General features: G+C 44.7%; 1 protein-coding gene across 3 annotated transcripts in view; it reads left to right on the top strand.

Annotated features, from left to right (window-relative positions):
- ZCCHC14 (zinc finger CCHC-type containing 14) overlaps positions 1–18,180 on the top strand; it is a 307,427-nt gene that overhangs the window by 62,680 nt on the left and 226,567 nt on the right. For all 3 annotated transcript variants that reach the window (XM_029608037.1, XM_029608038.1, XM_029608036.1), the window contains one exon: positions 10,068–10,141. In XM_029608037.1, the coding sequence (XP_029463897.1) occupies positions 10,068–10,141 (74 nt within the window). The remainder of the gene's footprint in view (positions 1–10,067; positions 10,142–18,180) is intronic.

The following is an 18,180-nucleotide window of genomic DNA, read 5'->3' on the forward strand; positions in this document are numbered from 1 at the left end:
TTGAGAAATTATATCAGTAGACTGAAAATATGTATGGAATATATTTTACTGATTCTTTATGATTATGGACTAGAGTATATTGATACAAGTAGTTATATTGTTAAATATAAATTATTCCTTATGCATATATTAGATACTTTTCTTAAACAAGATGTATTCTTGTAATGGCATAATTAAACATTTTTGATAAAAAAAAAAAAAAAAAAAAAAAAAGAAAAACTAGGTCTTTCTCTTCAGGGACGAGTAAAGGCGCACTCAGAGCAATGGCAACCTCAGTTAGCACACTATCATTCCGTACCGATTGCTGACATCTGCAAAGCTGCAACATGGATCTCCCTTCCCACATTTGCAGCCCATTACTGATTGGACAAGGAAGGATGACAAGATTCAGCCTTTGGACAATCTATCTTAAAGAACTTGTTTCCAGTATAGTCCCAACTCCTTCCACATCCAACCTGCTGTGATTTCAGGCTGCCTCATTTTTTCCAACAGTACACCAGTTGTTGTGCCTGTTGCACAAGTTGTACGCTGTTGGTCCAACACACAGATGATTCAACCTGTAGCTTGCTAATCACCCATATGTGAGGACTATCATCCTGCTTGTCCTGGGATAAAGCAAAATTGCTTACCTGTAATAGGTGTTATCCCAGGACAGCAGAATGTAGTCCTCATGAAACCCACCCACCACCCCGCGGAGTTGGATTCGAAACGTTTTATTATTTTATTTTTTGCTTAAAGCTTATTGCTACATACAAGACTGAAGGGAGACCCCTGTGGCTCGAGGGATCATGGCATGCTGGGCATGCTCAGTGGGCTCAGTGTGCCAGTCAAGTTTCTAGAAACTTTGACAAAGTTTTCTATAATAGGGCTCCGTCCAGTGACGTCACCCATATGTGAGGACTACATCCTGCTGTCCTGGGATAACACCTATTACAGGTAAGCAATTTTGATCTCTATCATGGAGCACTATTTCTTATGTCTGTCTGTACAGCACTATATCTACATCTTGTACTGCTATAGAAATTAGTAATAGTTCTCACCCATACTGGTAATTTGTTTTAGTAACATATTCATATACTGTCTCAGTAAAAGATTAAAAAATAATTATTAGGAATAAAAAGGGGATATTAATGATGTTGCTTAAGAACCATCAAAATTATGAGGGGGAAAAACTGTCTTATCTCAATTTCTGGCAAGATCAGTTCCCAGGCCATGTGAGGTAATGTGTGAACATATATTTTTTGAAAGTGACAAAAATGTAAGTGTTATAGTCTGGAAGCTGACTAATGAGAAATTCAGTCTTCCTTTTTAGGGATATTGAAATCATTTAGTAACTCAGTATAGTATTTTGCAATGAACTCACTAGGCACCATTCTTGTAAAAATTCAGCATCTGAAACAAGCGAACAGAAATGTTTTCAAACAAATTTGGTAATAGTCTAGTAAAGCTAACTTTTTTTTGAACATTTAAAGGGTCAGCATTTTTTTTTTTAATTTATAGAGTTTGCACCATTAATCAAATTATTCCAGGACAAGCAGGATGCTAGTCCTCACATATGGGTGACGTCAGTAACGGAGCCCTAGTGCGGGAAAAACTTCTGTCAAAGTTTCTAGAAACTTTTGACTGGCAGCCTGAGGCTACTGAGCATGCCCGGCATGCCATGATATTCCCTGCCACAGGGGTCTCACTTCAGTCTTCGTTTTTCCGCGCTGCCATCGACATCGCGGTCATAGGAGCCCTGTGAGTTTCCCTCACAATTTTGACTAAAAAAGTCACTGATTTCTCAAAATGTTTTCCCCATTTGGGGTCTCACTGTGATTATCACCAGACGGTGACAGGAAAATTCTTTTCCGATTCACATTTTTTCTCAAGTTTCCATCGACAGCTGTCGTTGCAAACATGGCCTCAAGCTTCAAAAAAATGCCCAGCCTGTAACCGAACAATGTCCATAACGGATCCCCATTTGGAATGTGTTCGGTGCCTCAGAGAACAACATGAAATCGCTTCATGTCAGAAATGCCAAGAGATGACTCCAAAAGGCAGAAAACTCAGGGAAGAAAAAATGGCACAGCTTTTTCAAATTCAATCCGTGCCTTCCCCTACGACTTCAACAAAATCATCACCGGTGGGAGTCATGAAGAAAATTCTTATTAAAAAACGACTTCCGGAGGGTTCCGGCGATGCCTCTTCACCAGCACCCTCCACTTCATCGACAAGGTCAGTAACTGAGTCGAGACCCAAGCATAAGCATCGGCATCGTTCCATCCCGTCACTTCCTCCGCCGGAAGAACCACTAGCTAAGCGACAAAAACCGACTTCGGTTCCGTCGACTTCCGTCTCCTCGGTTCCATCATCGGCACCGTCGACGTCAATGCTGTCATCGACATCAATTCCTGATTTGACTACTCTGATTAAACAAATTGTCACCGAGGCTTTAAAAGAGCAAATTCTGGCGCAACCGCCGATGCCGACACCCATGTCGATGCCAGCGGCAACGCCGATGATGGAGGTTTCATCGATACCGGCTTCACAGCCGATGCCGGCGTATGTGCCGATGCCATCGATTCCGCTGATGTCCACATCGATATCGATGACGGAGCCTGCTCAGGCATTAATTCCATCGAAACCATCTGTGCCTACGCCTCTCTCGATGCTATCGATGCCATCTGGACCTATATCATCGATACCATCAATCAGTACATCGATTCCTATCTCAATGTTTTCTTTTCTTACATCGACCATGCCATCTGCTACACAGTCGATGTCTCTTTACACAATGGCACCATCCATACCTCCTTTCCAAAAGCCATCCACTTTGATGCACAAGTCATCGGGGAAATTTAAGCATTCATTGCCAAGACCTTCAACTGCAGCCGCTGAAACTACTGGTTCAGAAGCAGCACTGCATAACCTTCTCACTAAGAGATACCAGGAGCTGTTGGCTTCCTTGCCTACCATTCCAGGGCAAGAGGAGGAGGAAGAGGAAATTTCACCTGACCCACTACAGGGACCTTCTGGTGTACCCCCACCTCAGAAGCCTACACCTGCTCCATACCAAACTCCAACTTCTGATACTTGGTCTGATACTGCATCTGAGCCCTCATCAGAGGACTTTATGTCCAACCCTTCACCACCTCAGTCCAGAAAGCAGTCATCTCCAGAAGACCTCTCTTTTTCATCATTTATACAGGAAATGGCAGAGTCTATACCTTTTCAATTACAAGCTGAAAAAGATGAGACAACAGACCCTGGAAATAGTACAGTTTGTAGATCCCCCTAAGCACAATCTGGCTATTCCCATCCATGAAGTGCTACTGCAACTCCAGCAGCGGATTTGGGAGCATCCCTGCACAACTCCTGCAGTAAACAAAAGGGTAGACTCTACGTATCTCATACAACCTGCACCAGGGTATCACAAAACTCAACTTCCTCACCATTCAGTTGTAGTTGAATCTGCACAAAAGAGGTCTCGGAGGACAAGAACCCATGCCTCAATTCCTCCAGGAAAGGACAATAGGTTCTTAGATCAGATGGGTAGAAAAATATATCAAGGAGCAATACTGAACTCAAAAATCTCAGCATACCAACTTTATATGACTCAACACCAGAGAAATCTCTGGAAACAGATTGAAGAATTTGTACCATCCCTGCCTCCACAACACCAAGAGGCAGCACAAAATATTATTAAAAAAGGTTTAGAAGCAGGGAAGCACGAGGTCAGAGCCGCCTACGATGCCTTTGAAACATCTTCAAGAATAGCTGCATCAGGCATTAGTGCCAGGAGGTGGGCCTGGCTCAAGGCCTCTGATTTAAGGCCAGAGGTCCAGGACAAACTTGTTGACCTTCCCTGCCAGGGAGATAATTTGTTTGGTACCAAAGTGCAGGACGCTGTTGCTCAGTTACGAGAGCACTCAGAACCCTGAAGCAACTGTCAACTCTCCCTCATGATCCTGCAATGCATACAAGTCGCAGACCCCCACGTAGGGAGACAAAACATCCTTTCTACAGACCAAGAAGATACTATCCTTCCACATCTAGGCCAAGGCCGCCTAGGTCTCAACAAAGACCTCAACAGAGACAGCAACGGTCGGCTAGGTCCCAACCAGCTCCTCAGACAGGACCTGCCTCAGGTTTTTGAAATTCAATCCAGGGAACAGGGCCTATACTCCAATCCCCACTCCACCTTACCAGTTGGCGGAAGAATATCCCAATTTTACAAAGAGTGGACGTCAATAACATCCGATCAATGGGTCCTCTCAATAATACATCAAGGATATCGCCTCAATTTCACATCACTCCCTCAGGATTTTCCACCGAAGTATTCTCATCTCAACGAAAATCACATACTCCATTTGCAAACAGAATTATCCGCTCTTCTGAAAGCCAAGGCTGTGGAGCACGTGCCACACAGCCAGAAGGGCAGAGGATTCTATTCCCGGTATTTCCTCATTCCAAAGAAAACCGGAGGCCTACGTCCCATCCTAGATCTCAGAAATCTCAACAAATTCTTAAAAAAAGAAAAGTTCAGGATGGTTTCTTTAGGCACCGTGCTCCCACTTCTGCAAAAGGGAGATTGGCTTTGTTCTCTGGATCTTCAAGATGCTTATACACACATTCCGATATTTCCTCCTCATCGCAAGTACCTGCGTTTCACAGTAGGCCACCAGCATTTCCAATACAGAGTGCTGCCATTCGGACTCGCTCCAGCTCCCAGAGTATTCACCAAATGCCTGGCAGTAATAGCAGCACACTTACACAAGCAAGGTGTTCAAGTCTTCCCTTATCTAGACGATTGGCTCATCAGGAGTCAATCTCAACAAGGAGCAGTAACTTCTCTACATCACACAATTGCTGTACTTCAAAAAATGGGTTTTCTGATCAACTATCAAAAATCCCACACTACTCCTTCTCATCTACTCCAATTCATAGGAGCAGAATTGAACACCATTACTGCAAAGGCGTTTCTACCCGAAGATCGTGCAGAAACACTGTCCCTGTTGGCACACTCAATTTACTCACGACAACAAGCAACAGCGCATCAGTTTCTCACCTTACTAGGCCACATGGCCTCCACAGTTCATGTCACTCCTATGGCAAGACTTGCCATGAGAGTAACCCAATGGACTCTAAGATCACAATGGATCCAAGCCATTCAACCATTACATTATCCAATTCAAGTAACTCACCAACTACATTTATCACTACGATGGTGGACAACCAAGGACAATTTACGCAAGGGCCTACACTTCCAAAAACCAGTCCCACAGATAACGTTAACTACAGATGCATCCACCTTGGGTTGGGGAGCTCACATAGACAATCTCCAAACTCAGGGGACATGGACAAAACTCGAAGCAACATTTCAAATCAATTTTCTGGAACTTCGAGCTATACGTTATGCGCTGCATGCGTTCAAGGACTGCCTTTCACACAAGACTGTTCTCGTCCAAACAGACAACACAGTAGCCATGTGGTACATCAACAAGCAGGGAGGTACAGGCTCGTATCTCCTTTGTCAAGAAGCTGCACAGATTTGGGCCTGGGCCTTGAACCACTCAATGTTCCTCCAGGCCACTTATCTGGCAGGCATTCACAATGTAGTGGCAGATCGACTCAGTCGTCAGTTACAACCACACGAGTGGGCCCTGGATCCCTCAGTAGCGACCAGGATATTCCAACATTGGGGACAACCAACAATAGACCTCTTTGCGTCACATCTGAATCACAAAGTGGATAAATTCTGTTCTCTACACAAACAGAAGAACCAGCCAGCCAAGGATGCCTTTGCTCGCCCTTGGAACTCAGGCCTACTATATGCTTATCCCCCGATACCGCTCATAACCAAAACCCTAGTGAAGCTACAACAGGACAAGGGAACCATGATACTCATAGCCCCATATTGGCCTCGACAAGTATGGTTTCCCACACTTCTAGATCTCTGTCAGGGATCCAATTCGCCTGGGAGTAGCTCCCACTCTCTTAACTCAAAATCAGGGTCGGTTGCGCCATCCCAACCTTCAATCTCTATCCCTGACGGCATGGATGTTGAAAGCTTGATCTTACAACCACTCAATCTTTCCACCAATGTATCTCAAGTGCTTATAGCTTCACGTAAACCTTCCACACGAAAGAATTATTCTTTCAAATGGAAAAGATTTACTTTGTGGGGCAGACAAAACCATATTGATCCTTTTACTTGCCCCACTACTTCTCTTCTAGACTACTTATACCATCTTTCAGACTCTGGTCTTCAGACTTCATCCATAAGAGTACATTTGAGTGCAATCTCAGCTTATCATAACAAGATGGGAGATGCACCTATATCCACACAACCTCTTGTCAGTAGGTTTATGAGAAGTTTAACTCACCTTAAACCACCAATTCGGCCTCCAGTCACAGAATGGGATCTGAATCTGGTTTGTTTGTTTTTTATTTATACTTTATTTGATTTCTCATACATTTTACAATGAAAAGAAAATAAGCAAAATTGGCTTCTAATACATCACATTCAAATTTAAGAAAACAATATCAATTCCACATTTCCAATGATTAAGTCCACATTATGGGGAGCTTACAAAAGGAATAAATGATCATAGAAAAATAATCATACATTTATGAACATCTCAGGAGAGTATACACTTTTCTGACCAGTATACAATATATCCATATAAACGATTACAACTCCCTCAACTACCTTTATCCTTAAGAAACATTTCTAGATGAGAAGGATCAAGGAAAACAAACTTGTTTTTGTGTAGTGTTATAATACACTTACACGGAAATTTGAGAAAAAAGGTGGCTCCAAGAGCCAACACTCGTCTCATCAAAAGAAATTGTTTCCTTCTCATCTGAGTATTTCTCGATACATCAGGGAAAACTTGAACTATCTTACCACAGAACAAGAAACTTGTATTTTTAAAGTATTTTTGCAGGACTAGATTTTTGTCCTGTTCAGCAACAAAGGTAACTATCAAAGTTGCCCTTGTTGGGATGTTATCTTCAGAAGCCTCAAGAAATGATGTTAAATTAGGGCTATTGTCAACTAACACATCTATTCCACCATCTGGGGCTATACCTTCTCTCCTGGAATTTGATAGGTAGTATATCTTAGAAATAAGAATTTCTGATGTAATACTCAATATTTCTCAAAGAGATTTTTTAAATAATTCTTGCGCCGATAACAATCTAGTAACGGGAAAATTTAGAAAGCGTAAATTTTTCCTCCGCATATCATTTTCTAACCCTTCCAAATTTTTATATATAACCAAAGTGTCTTTGATGAAAGAAGTCCAAGTAGTCTGTAAAGCTGTTATCTGAGAGCTCATAGCAGTATTAGCAATTTCAATTTGTTCTATTCTTTTCCTGTGGTCGTTCAGTTCCCCTTTTATCTCACTAGAGAAAACAGTAGCTTGGGCCATGGATTGAGAGAGCCTCCTTTCCATGTTTGTAATCGCTTTCCAGATGTCTACTAGAGATATGTTCTCTGGGTCTGGTGCAGCCATTCCCTCCTCCACTCCTTCAATACTGGCTGCAGCCTGGTCCAGAAGATCTTTATCCCTATCTTCAGCTGTTACCACCCCACCTGTGTTAGGGGTAAATCCTTTAGATACCCCTACACTACTTGAGGTACTTATGGATATCTGATCCTGGGCGGGACTCGCTGTAGCCCCAGACGAAAGCGATTTTGGGGGGCCTCCTTAGAGGTATAACTCACCCTTCTTATTAAGTGTGAGTCCATCGGTCCTCTTTGTTCTTTTGCCACCGGTGTAGATGTTAAAACCTTCATTTTCCGCTTCTTCCCCATTTTGAAATGAAGGACTCTTCCTCCTCAAAATTTTCTCCAGGGGCGCGCCCATTTGGCGCGCGGCTTTGGCTGCGCGCCACTGCTCTGCTGTTTAAATGCAGTCAGCTGGCGTCGGGTAATGATGACGTCTGGTGGGGCGGGAGACAGCTCTCTAGCTCACCGGCACAGTCCCGTTCGCCCTCGCTCCCTCTCAGGTGCGGTTCTCCTCGGCTTAGGCTCCCGAATACTGCCGCTGCTCTGCTGTTTAAATGCAGTCAGCTGGCGTCGGGTAATGATGACGTTGGGTGGGGCGGGAGACAGCTCTCTAGCTCACCGGCACAGTCCCGTTCGCCCTTGCTCCCTCTCAGGTGCGGTTCTCCTCGGCTTAGGCTCCCCCTGAATCTGGTTTTAACAGGACTCATGTGTTCTCCTTTCGAACACACAGATTCCTGTGATCTTAAATTTCTCACATGGAAAACTATCTTACTCCTAGCCATTACATCAGCTAGGAGAGTGAATGAGTTACAAGCACTTGTCACATACGAACCTTATACAAAGTTCCTACATGACAGAGTGGTACTCCATACACATTCAAAATTCCTCCCCAAGGTAGTTACGGAATTCCACTTGAATCAATCCATAGTTTTACCCACATTCTTTCCAAGGCCTCATTCTCACCAAGGGGAAAGAGCTTTACACACTTTGGACTGTAAACGTGCATTGTCCTTTTATTTAAACCGCACTTCAGCCCTCAGAAAATCCAATCAACTCTTTGTTTCCTATGATCCAAACAAACCGGGTAAAGCAGTGGGTAAACATACTCTATCCAACTGGCTAGCAGATTGCATACAGTTTTGCTATGAAAAAGCAGGCCTTCCTCTCCAAGGGCGAATAAAGGCACATTCAGTAAAAGCAATGTCAACCTCAGTAGCTCACTTGCCAATCCTTGACATATGTAAAGCAGCAACATGGAGTTCTCTTCACACCTTTGTAGCTCATTACTGTCTGGACAAACAAGGATGACAAGATTCAGCCTATGGACAATCTGTCTTAAAGAACTTGTTTCCACTCTAATCCCAACTCCTTCTACAACCAATCTGCTGTGATCTTCGGCTGACTCATTTCCACAACAACACATCACTGCTGCCTTCATAGAGAATGTCTCAGCCTCTAGCTTGCTAATCACCCATATGTGAGGACTAGCATCCTGCTTGTCCTGGGATAAAGCAAAATTGCTTACCTTGTAAGGACAGGACATCCTGCTGTCCTGTCCTTGTAAGGACAGGACAGCAGGATGTAGTCCTCACGAAACCCACCTGCCACCCCGCGGAGTTGGGCCTCATACCTTTTATTTTATTTTTGCTAAAGCTTATTGCTACATATGAGACTGAAGTGAAACCCCTGTGGCAGGGAATATCATGGCATGCCGGGCATGCTCAGTAGCCTCAGGCTGCCAGTCAAAAGTTTCTAGAAACTTTGACAGAAGTTTTTCCCGCATAGGGCTCCGTTACTGATGTCGCCCATATGTGAGGACTACATCCTGCTGTCCTGGGATAACACCTATTACAAGGTAAGCAATTTTGCTTTACCCTGAGGAAAAATATCTGTAAAGATTTGTGCCTGCTTTTTCTGCAGGCATTTTTTTCCTTTGGAAATAGCATGTATTAATTTGAAAATTTCATATACATGTTAGTTACTTTCTTCTCCTGACTTAAACGTACCCTCAAGAATGCTTCCAGACAATACTGGTAAAATTACAGTCATAGAATAAAGCGCATAATTTTACCTACATTAAGGGTGGGCAATTTTCAAACAGCCCATTTCTCTGGGAAAACACATTATTGCCTAGTACATGTATTTCATTTCTTGTTTGATGACTTGCAGAAGGCCACCTTGCACTAAGTGCATCTGAGGCCCAAATTTTAAACTTTGTTAGAAACATAGAAATGACAGCAGAAAAGGATCAAACGGTCCATTCAGTATGCCCCGCAAGATTATGGTAGTATCTCCCGCACCGTGCAGGTCATCCCCATACTTCAGTTTCCCAGACTATAAAAGTCAGGGCCCTTGTTGGCTGCTGTCTGAGTCCAATTCCCTGTTACTTCTTGCCGTTGAAGTAGAGAGCAATGTTGGAGTTGCTTATTGGTTAAGGGTAGTAATAGCCACATCAGCAAATTACCCCTTTGCTTATTTGTTTCCCAGACCGTAAAAGTCAGGATGCTTAATGAATCAGAATTCTGGTATCTGGGCAAATCATAACACAGATATCTATCTATTTCTATAGTGAGTGTTGAGAAGATAGAACTAAAGGGAATGCTGCACAAGAAGAATGAAAGACATCTTGATTGTTCATTTGAGGTAAGATGTTTTTGGTTTGGAAAAAAAACAAACAAAAAGACCTCCACATAGGCTGGCCTAATGACTCCGCAGCACATTCATGTGGGAGACCCAGATTCCATTCCCAAATCTGATTCTTGTTTTCTGAGCAGCAGGGACTATGGGATACTGTAAAGTTAGCCTCCAGAGTCCCCAGGGAGAAAAGTCTTAGTCATCACTTTAGAATGATATGTAATGTTACTGGCTCAAGGTTACACTTGCTGCAGTGTCTGAATTAGATAGGAGATGGCAGAAGAAAGGTGTACCTGGGTATCTGAAAAGAAAGTTCATGAGAACAAATGTATGTATTTTCAATCTGATCTCTTGCGTTTTACAAACACATCAAGGTGAATTATAAAACAAATGCTGTTAGTCCTGGATTAATTTGCGTGATCTGTGGCGGGAAAGATTCAGAAAGCAAGTAGAGAGTTCCAAGTGCCAAAAGGCAGAAGGGATTGAGATATGAGGACAGTTGGAGTGAATCTGAGAAAGATCTTGGATCCTTCCGTCACCTAACGCCTACTACTATCACCCACTCAGGGTTAATCCTGTGGACACTTGGAGGATCCCACCAGTTTGGAAGCAGTACTGAAGAGAGCCTGAAGATTCATAAGATGATCTTTGATGAGAGCTTCCATAGCCTCCTTGACCTCCTCTCGGGGATGGTAACTTTCAAACTGCGGCATGGGTGCACTTTGGTTACTACCCTTCTCTGCCTACCTGCCTGCACGGACAGCCTGGCTCGTGCGATCGGCGCTGCCCTTTCGGGGCAAGAGCCCGTCGACCTCCTCACTCGCCCCGCCGCCGACCCGGAGACCACACGGACGCCCCGGATGTGCCTCTCCCTGAACCCTCCCTGAGCTCCACTGATCTACCAATTAGGAGGAGGAATAGCCTAGTGGTTAGAGCAGTGGGCTACGAACCAGGAGAACAGGGTTCGAGTCCCACTGATGCTCCTTGTGACGTTGGTCACTTTACCCTCCATTGCCTCAGGTACAAAACCTAGATTGTAAGCCCTCTGGGGATAGGGAAATACCTACAGTACCTGAATGTAAACTGATGTGATATCTCAGATCGAATGACGGTATATAAAAATAAATAAATAAATACAAGGTGGGAGCTGCGCTGACGTCAGCGCCTGGGAGGGAGGCAGCAAAGCCCTTTAAATCAGGGCTCTCATCCGCGGCGCCGTGTGCACGAAGGAGCGCAACCTAAGGGGCCTGCCCCTTGGTGCGCCCCTTAGTGTGCCCCCATCTTCCGCCCAGGAACTGCAGGCAAGAACTCTTATTTGGACCTAATGGACTTTCACAGCCTAATGCCTACCACCTGACAGTAAATATACTATACACTTTTACTATACATATACTTGCTACATATATTCTTAATCTTTGGTCATATGTGCTACTTGTCTCCCACAACATTGTAACAATCTGCTAACTCTTGCAACTTACTCTGCCCGAATTGTATCTCCATGACACTCTACTATATCCCCCACACCTCCACCTCCTACATTCAACCCCGCAGCCATGCCCCCCCTTTTCTGGCTCCAACATCTCTACCTTTCCCATCCCCCGTATACACCACCCCTCACACAGAACCCATCGCCTACATCTTACAAACCCACCAGCCCAGCGCAAATCCCTCCTCCCTATCCTAATCTCACCAGTAACACAACTCTTAGGACTCACCACCTTATCCCTAGTCCTATTCAATGCCCAGTCCCTATCCAAAAAAACACACATCCTAGACGACCTCCTCCTTGACTGCAAACCTGAAATCTGCGCAGTTACGGAAACCTGGCTCAAGGACACGGACACTGTAAACCTAAACCAATTCCCCACAACAACTTACGATATATTCTCCATTCCGAGACCCAAAAAAAGAGGAGGAGGCATTCTCCTTGCTGCCAAAAAGAACCTCAAATTCAGACCATTGAACATCAGCGCCCCCGCCCCCCCCCCCAATACGAAATTGGCCTGTTCAAATCCCCTGAACTCCAAATCTGCCTTGCCTACACTCCCCCCCCCCGGGCCTTCTGGGGGGGGGGGGAGGGTGTAGACAAGGCCTTCGCAGGCGTCGTGCGCCGAAGGAGCGGAACTAAGGGGCCTGCCCCTTAGTGCGCCCCTTTGTGCCAACTTTGTGACACACTTCTCCCTCCCCCCCTCCCCCTTAAATCACCCACTTCCTGCTCCCCTCCTCATCCTTCTCCTCCCCGTCCTCCTTCCAGGAGGTTTTATTTTGTTTTTTCCCCATTGTTTACACTACCCTGGTCTGGGGAGTCCCCCTGCATATAAGACATTTTACTACCGAGACTTGCCTCTTATCCTAATTTTTCTGCAGTCCACTTACTGCCTTTTGAGTCTGTATAGTCCTGTAATTGTGTAATCCAGCTACTCTGTATCTTAATTACGTTGTGCAATTCACTTTCTGAGGGTTAACCTCTGACTTCCTTTTGCTGCCTGGTAACCCCAGTCAGATACATTAGCTCATTATCTAACTGCCTCCCTTTACCTGTGGGTTGACATGTGTCATTCGACAATCCCTATTGTGCACCACCCCTCCCTGTGTAAAACTATCATAACACAAACTCATCCACTCTACCCCCGGAAATCCTTAGTCCCCATCATGATCTCACCTCTCACACAACTTCTAGGCCTAGCAACGCTAACCATTTCGTTATTCAATGCTCAATCTATCCTTAAAAAAGCACATATCCTCCATGACATGCTCACTGACAACAACTCTGACTTATGTGCTATTACTGAATCTTGGCTAAAGGATTCAGACCATGTCTTCCTTAACCAGCTCCCCCAACAGACCTACGACATCTTCTCCATCCTGAGACCCAAAAAAAAGAGGTGGAGGGTTACTTTTGGCTGCCAGAAAACACCTGAACCTCAAACTCCAACCCTCCCAACCCCCTCCCAAACTAGAGATAGGGCTATTTAAATCTAACGCTCTTCAGGTATGCCTTATCTACGCCTCCCCACGCATACTCGATCATGACCCCTCCCCCCTCATAGAATTTATCGCTGACAACCTTGAGCCCGACCGTCTGCTATCATACTCGGAGATTTTAATCTCCATGTAGACGTCTGCCTGACAACTCCTGCCTGCGAAACCCTTGATTACCCTCAAAGCCTTAGGCTTCAGACAGCTTATTACAATGCCAACACACAGAGCAGGTCACACCCTCGACCTCCTCTTCGTTAACTCCCATATCTCAGTACCCAACACTCCGGTAGCCACCCCCATTCCTTGGTCTGACCACTTCATCATCAATGCCCTCCTCACTACCATTATCCCCGCCAAGATCTCACAAACACAGAATAAAACTATATCCTTCCGCAAACCTTGTTCCTCAGAGGAACTTACCCTAGTGCTTGATAAAGCTACTAAGAACATTGACCTCTCCAACCCAGATTCAGCCTTACAATCGTGGAATAACATTACCAGCATCATAGCTGATGAACTCTGCCCAATGGTCCATAAAGAAATCCCCCTCTCTACTAGAGATGAAAAACCATGGTACACCAACGAGCTAAAAAAGACTCAGAGCTAAAGAACGCATCTGGCGCAGACAACCCTCCACCACACACAAAGCAGTATATACAAACAGACTCTGTACAACTACCGTCAAGCCACCCTCCAAGCCAAACGGGACTTCTACTCATCCAGAATTCATGGCTACCAATTCAACTCTAATGTCCTATTCTCCTATGTTGCAGATCTTACAAAATCCTCCACCCCCACCTCCAACGGAGGAAATACCAATATAAAATGCGAAGAACTCGCAAGGTATTTCCAGAGCAAAATCAACAGTATTCTCCTACGTTTCCCTACCAACCCCTCCCCCACCTCCCCTCTCCCTAACACCACCAGTCGCCGCTTTGGGTCCCTCAATCTCACTTCCACCCTGGAGATAGAAACTATCTTAAAAAAGATGAAACCAGCCTCTCACACCTCAGACCCAATCCCCTCAAAAACCCTCCTCTCCATACCTACCACTATTGCTAAACCATTAGCAGACATGATTAATTGCTCACTTTCCTTCGGCAAAGTCCCAGATCCCCTTAAACTTGCTGTGGTCAAACCCCTTCTTAAAAAAAACCCACCCTTGACCCCACTGACCCAGCAAACTACAGGCCCATCTCCAACCTGCCTTTCATCTCCAAGATCCTTGAGAAGGTAGTCAACATGCAACTCACTGACTTCCTCGAGGACCACAATATCCTCCACCGTCCGTAATTTGGCTTCCGGAAAGGTCGTAATACCGAAAATCTCCTTTTAGCAATCACTGACACCATCCTCATAGGCATGGACCAAGGGAAATCATACCTCCTTGCCATCCTTGATATTTCTGCAGCCTTTGACACTGTTAACTACCAAATCCTTCTTTCCCGGTTGGCAGAGATAGGCATCTCCGACACCACTCTATCTTGGTTCTCCTCTTATCTCACCCATAGAGAATATTTAGTACAAATTGATAAGTGTGAATCCTCGCACATCCCAAGGTGTCCCCCCAAGGATCTTCACTATCCTCCACGCTTTTTAATATCTACCTTCCTCCTCTCTGCCACCTTCTCTCTGACCTAGGTCTGAACTTTTTCCTGTATGCTGATGATGTGCAAATTCTCATCTCCATTCAAACAACACTTAAGGCTTCCCTGCAATACAGGGAATCCTGCCTTGCCACCATTAACTCCCTTTTAGCCAACCTCCACCTCACACTCAATGCAGCAAAAACTGAAATCCTCGTCATCTTCAATCAACCAGAATACACAACTCTCCCGTTTCTGTCCCCACGTTAACCCACTCACCTTTACGCTCTGTAAGAGACCTAGGAGTTGCTCTAGACCAACACCTCAACTTTATTATTATCTCTTTATTAATTTTTAATAAATTACAAATTAAGGATTACATAATTAGAAAGAGCCTAATTCGAAAGAACAATGGGAGCAATTTAATAATAAATCTATACCTTTAATATTGATGAAAACATAAGGGTGGTTGGGTTATTTCAATTTAAACCAACACCTCAACTTTAAACCACACATTAAGTCCCTACTAAAGGGGGGTTTCTACAAACTCCACATCCTTAAACTTAAACCACTCCTTTATGCCCAAGACTTTCGATTAGTCTTGCAGACAACCATCTTGACTAAACTGGATTATTGCAATTCCCTCCTGTTATGCCTCCCTTTGTCCACCATCAAGTCCCTACAAATCCTACAGAATGCTATGGCGAGAATCATAACTAATACCCACAAGACTGAACACATAATCCCCATACTAAAGGACCTGCACTGGCTACCGATCCCCTTCCGTATTCAATACAAAACCCTCACCATCCTTCACAATGCGCTGCATAAAAATAATCCTGCATGGCTCAAGGACATGCCACGCTTCCGTACCTCTAATCTCCCCACTAGAACCGCCCTCGCAGGCACCATGCACACCCTCACCCCTCAAAACCGCACACCTCACCAATACCAGAGAAAGAGCTTTAACCATTGCCGGCCCTACCCTCTGGAATTCACTTTCCCCCTATCTACGCCTTGAACCTTCCTTACACACCTTCAAGAAAGGCATCAAGACATGGCTCTTCAGGCAAGCCTACCCAGATGTCAATCAGACATAGCCTTCATCCCCTCTACACATCTGTCTCCGTCCTCCATCATTTTTTTCGTACCTAACCCACCCATTTTTCTATCTATTTACTCCGTCCGCTTTTGAGGTGTCTCCATCCTATTTTTTGCACCTAACTCTCCCATGTTTTTTTCTTTCCATTTACTCCGTCCGCTATGGAGGTGACCTAAGGAAATGATGTAAATAAGTTCTCTGCCTGTATTGTTTTTCATTTAAAGAATTGCTGTAGATATGTTTTTTCTTACCGTTCATTATGGTTTATTCCTTTCACTTCTTGCTCTTCTGCCCTCTATCCTTCCCGCTGCTCTTGCCCCTTCCCCCCTCTCCTCCCTTCTTGCCTGCACCCCTCTCCCCCTACCGCGTTCATTGTAATTTTCTGCCTTCTTTGAGTTATTTGTAAACCGGCGTGATGTGTCCTACAAATGTCGGTATATTAAAAGTTATTAAATAAAATAAATAATCTCTCCCCTCTTATAGAATTAATTTCCAACAATATCAATATTGAAAAACCTGCCATCCTACTTGGAGACTTCAATATCCATGTGGACTCCACACCCCTATCTCCTTCATGCAAAACCATTCTTGACTCACTTCAGGCCATAGGCTTCACCCAGATTATCTCCACCCCCACTCATAAAGCTGGGCACACCCTAGACTTCATTTTCATTAACTCTTGCATCCATGCACCCTTCGACCACCTCTTGTACTCCAGTACCCTGGTCAGACCACTCACTCATCGAGACTACCCTCACCATAAACTCCTCCCCCACCTGTAATCTTCCTCACAATAACTCCTCCTCCTTTAGAAAATCCTGCTCCTCTGAGAATCTAACCGCCGCACTAACCGAATCCCTGACTAAACTAGACTGCTCCTCTCCCAAAACTGCCCTCTGCTCATGGAATAAACTCACCTATGACATAGCTAACAAACTCTGTCTTCTCACCACCCGCAAGCAAAACCCTGCACATTCGAACAACAAACCATGGTACACTACAGAATTACAGCAAATGAAAAACAACCTTAGACTGAGAGAGAGAATCTGGTGTAAAGCCCCAATCCAGCAACACACTACCTCTTACAAATCTACTCTACATGCCTACCGACTCTCAATCCTAAAAACTAAACGAGACTATACGCATCCAAAATACATGAATACATGTACAATCCCAAAGCCCTGTTCTCCTATGTCGCTGCACTTACCAAATCCGCCCCCCCCCCTCCCATCGCTGACAACGAAGCCAGCAATAAATGCGAGGAACTCGCCCTCTTTTTCTACAATAAAATAACAAACATCCTCATTCGATTCCCTGACATTTCCCCCACTATGTCCCCCAACCACAACACCTCTCACAATGCCTCATTAGACTCTATCGACCTCATATCCTCCAAGGAAATTGAGTCCATACTCAAAAAGATCAAACCCGCCTCCCATCCCTCCGATACCATTCCCACCAAAACCCTCCTAACCATTCCCAACACTATTGCCAAACCATTAGCAGACATCATTAATTGCTCCCTCTCCAATGGCGCAGTCCCGGACTCCTTAAAGCACGCAGTTGTCAAACCCCTGCTCAAAAAACCTACCCTAGACCCCAAAGATCCTGCCAATTACCGTCCCATATCAAACCTCCCCTTCATCGCTAATGACCCAGCTCCCAGCACCCTCACCTCACAGCCCCAGTACGAAACCTGGGTGTTCTAATTGATCAACACCTAAACCTAAAAAGACACATCAATTCCATCCTAAAAGAAGGCTTTTACAAGCTCAACGTCATAAAAAAAAACCTCAAACCCTTACTCCACACTCACGACCTCCAAACAGTCATACAAGCAACCCTCTCATCCAAACTGGACTACTGCAATTCTTTGTATCTAGGCCTTCCCTTCTCCATGATCAAACATCTTCAAATGCTGCAGAATGCCACCACCAGAACCATCATGAATGCACGCAAATCTGACCAAATAACCCCCATCCTCAAAGAGCTCCACTGGCTCGCATCCTATTTAAGACCCTCACAATAATTCACAAATCCATATACAAAAACAATGCCACATGGCTCAATGAACCTTTTCGACCCACACACACCTCCTGCCCAACCAGAGCAAACCTCAAAGGTACCCTTCATATCCCATTCCTCAAGAATGCTCGCCTCACCTCAACAAGGGATCGTGCCCTATCTATTGCTGGCCCCACTCATTGGAATGGTCTACTTACAAACCTCCGTCTCGAGCCCTGCCCCTTTTAAATTCAAGAAAATGCTAAAGACCTGGCTCTTCCATCAGGCATATCCAGACTAGATCTATGTACCTTTATACCTCAGCTTCCTCGCCTTACCTTTAACCTCAGCTTCCTCGCCTTACCTTTAACCTC

The sequence above is a fragment of the Rhinatrema bivittatum genome, chromosome 7 (assembly GCF_901001135.1).
Source record: "Rhinatrema bivittatum chromosome 7, aRhiBiv1.1, whole genome shotgun sequence".
Lineage (NCBI taxonomy): Eukaryota > Metazoa > Chordata > Amphibia > Gymnophiona > Rhinatrematidae > Rhinatrema > Rhinatrema bivittatum.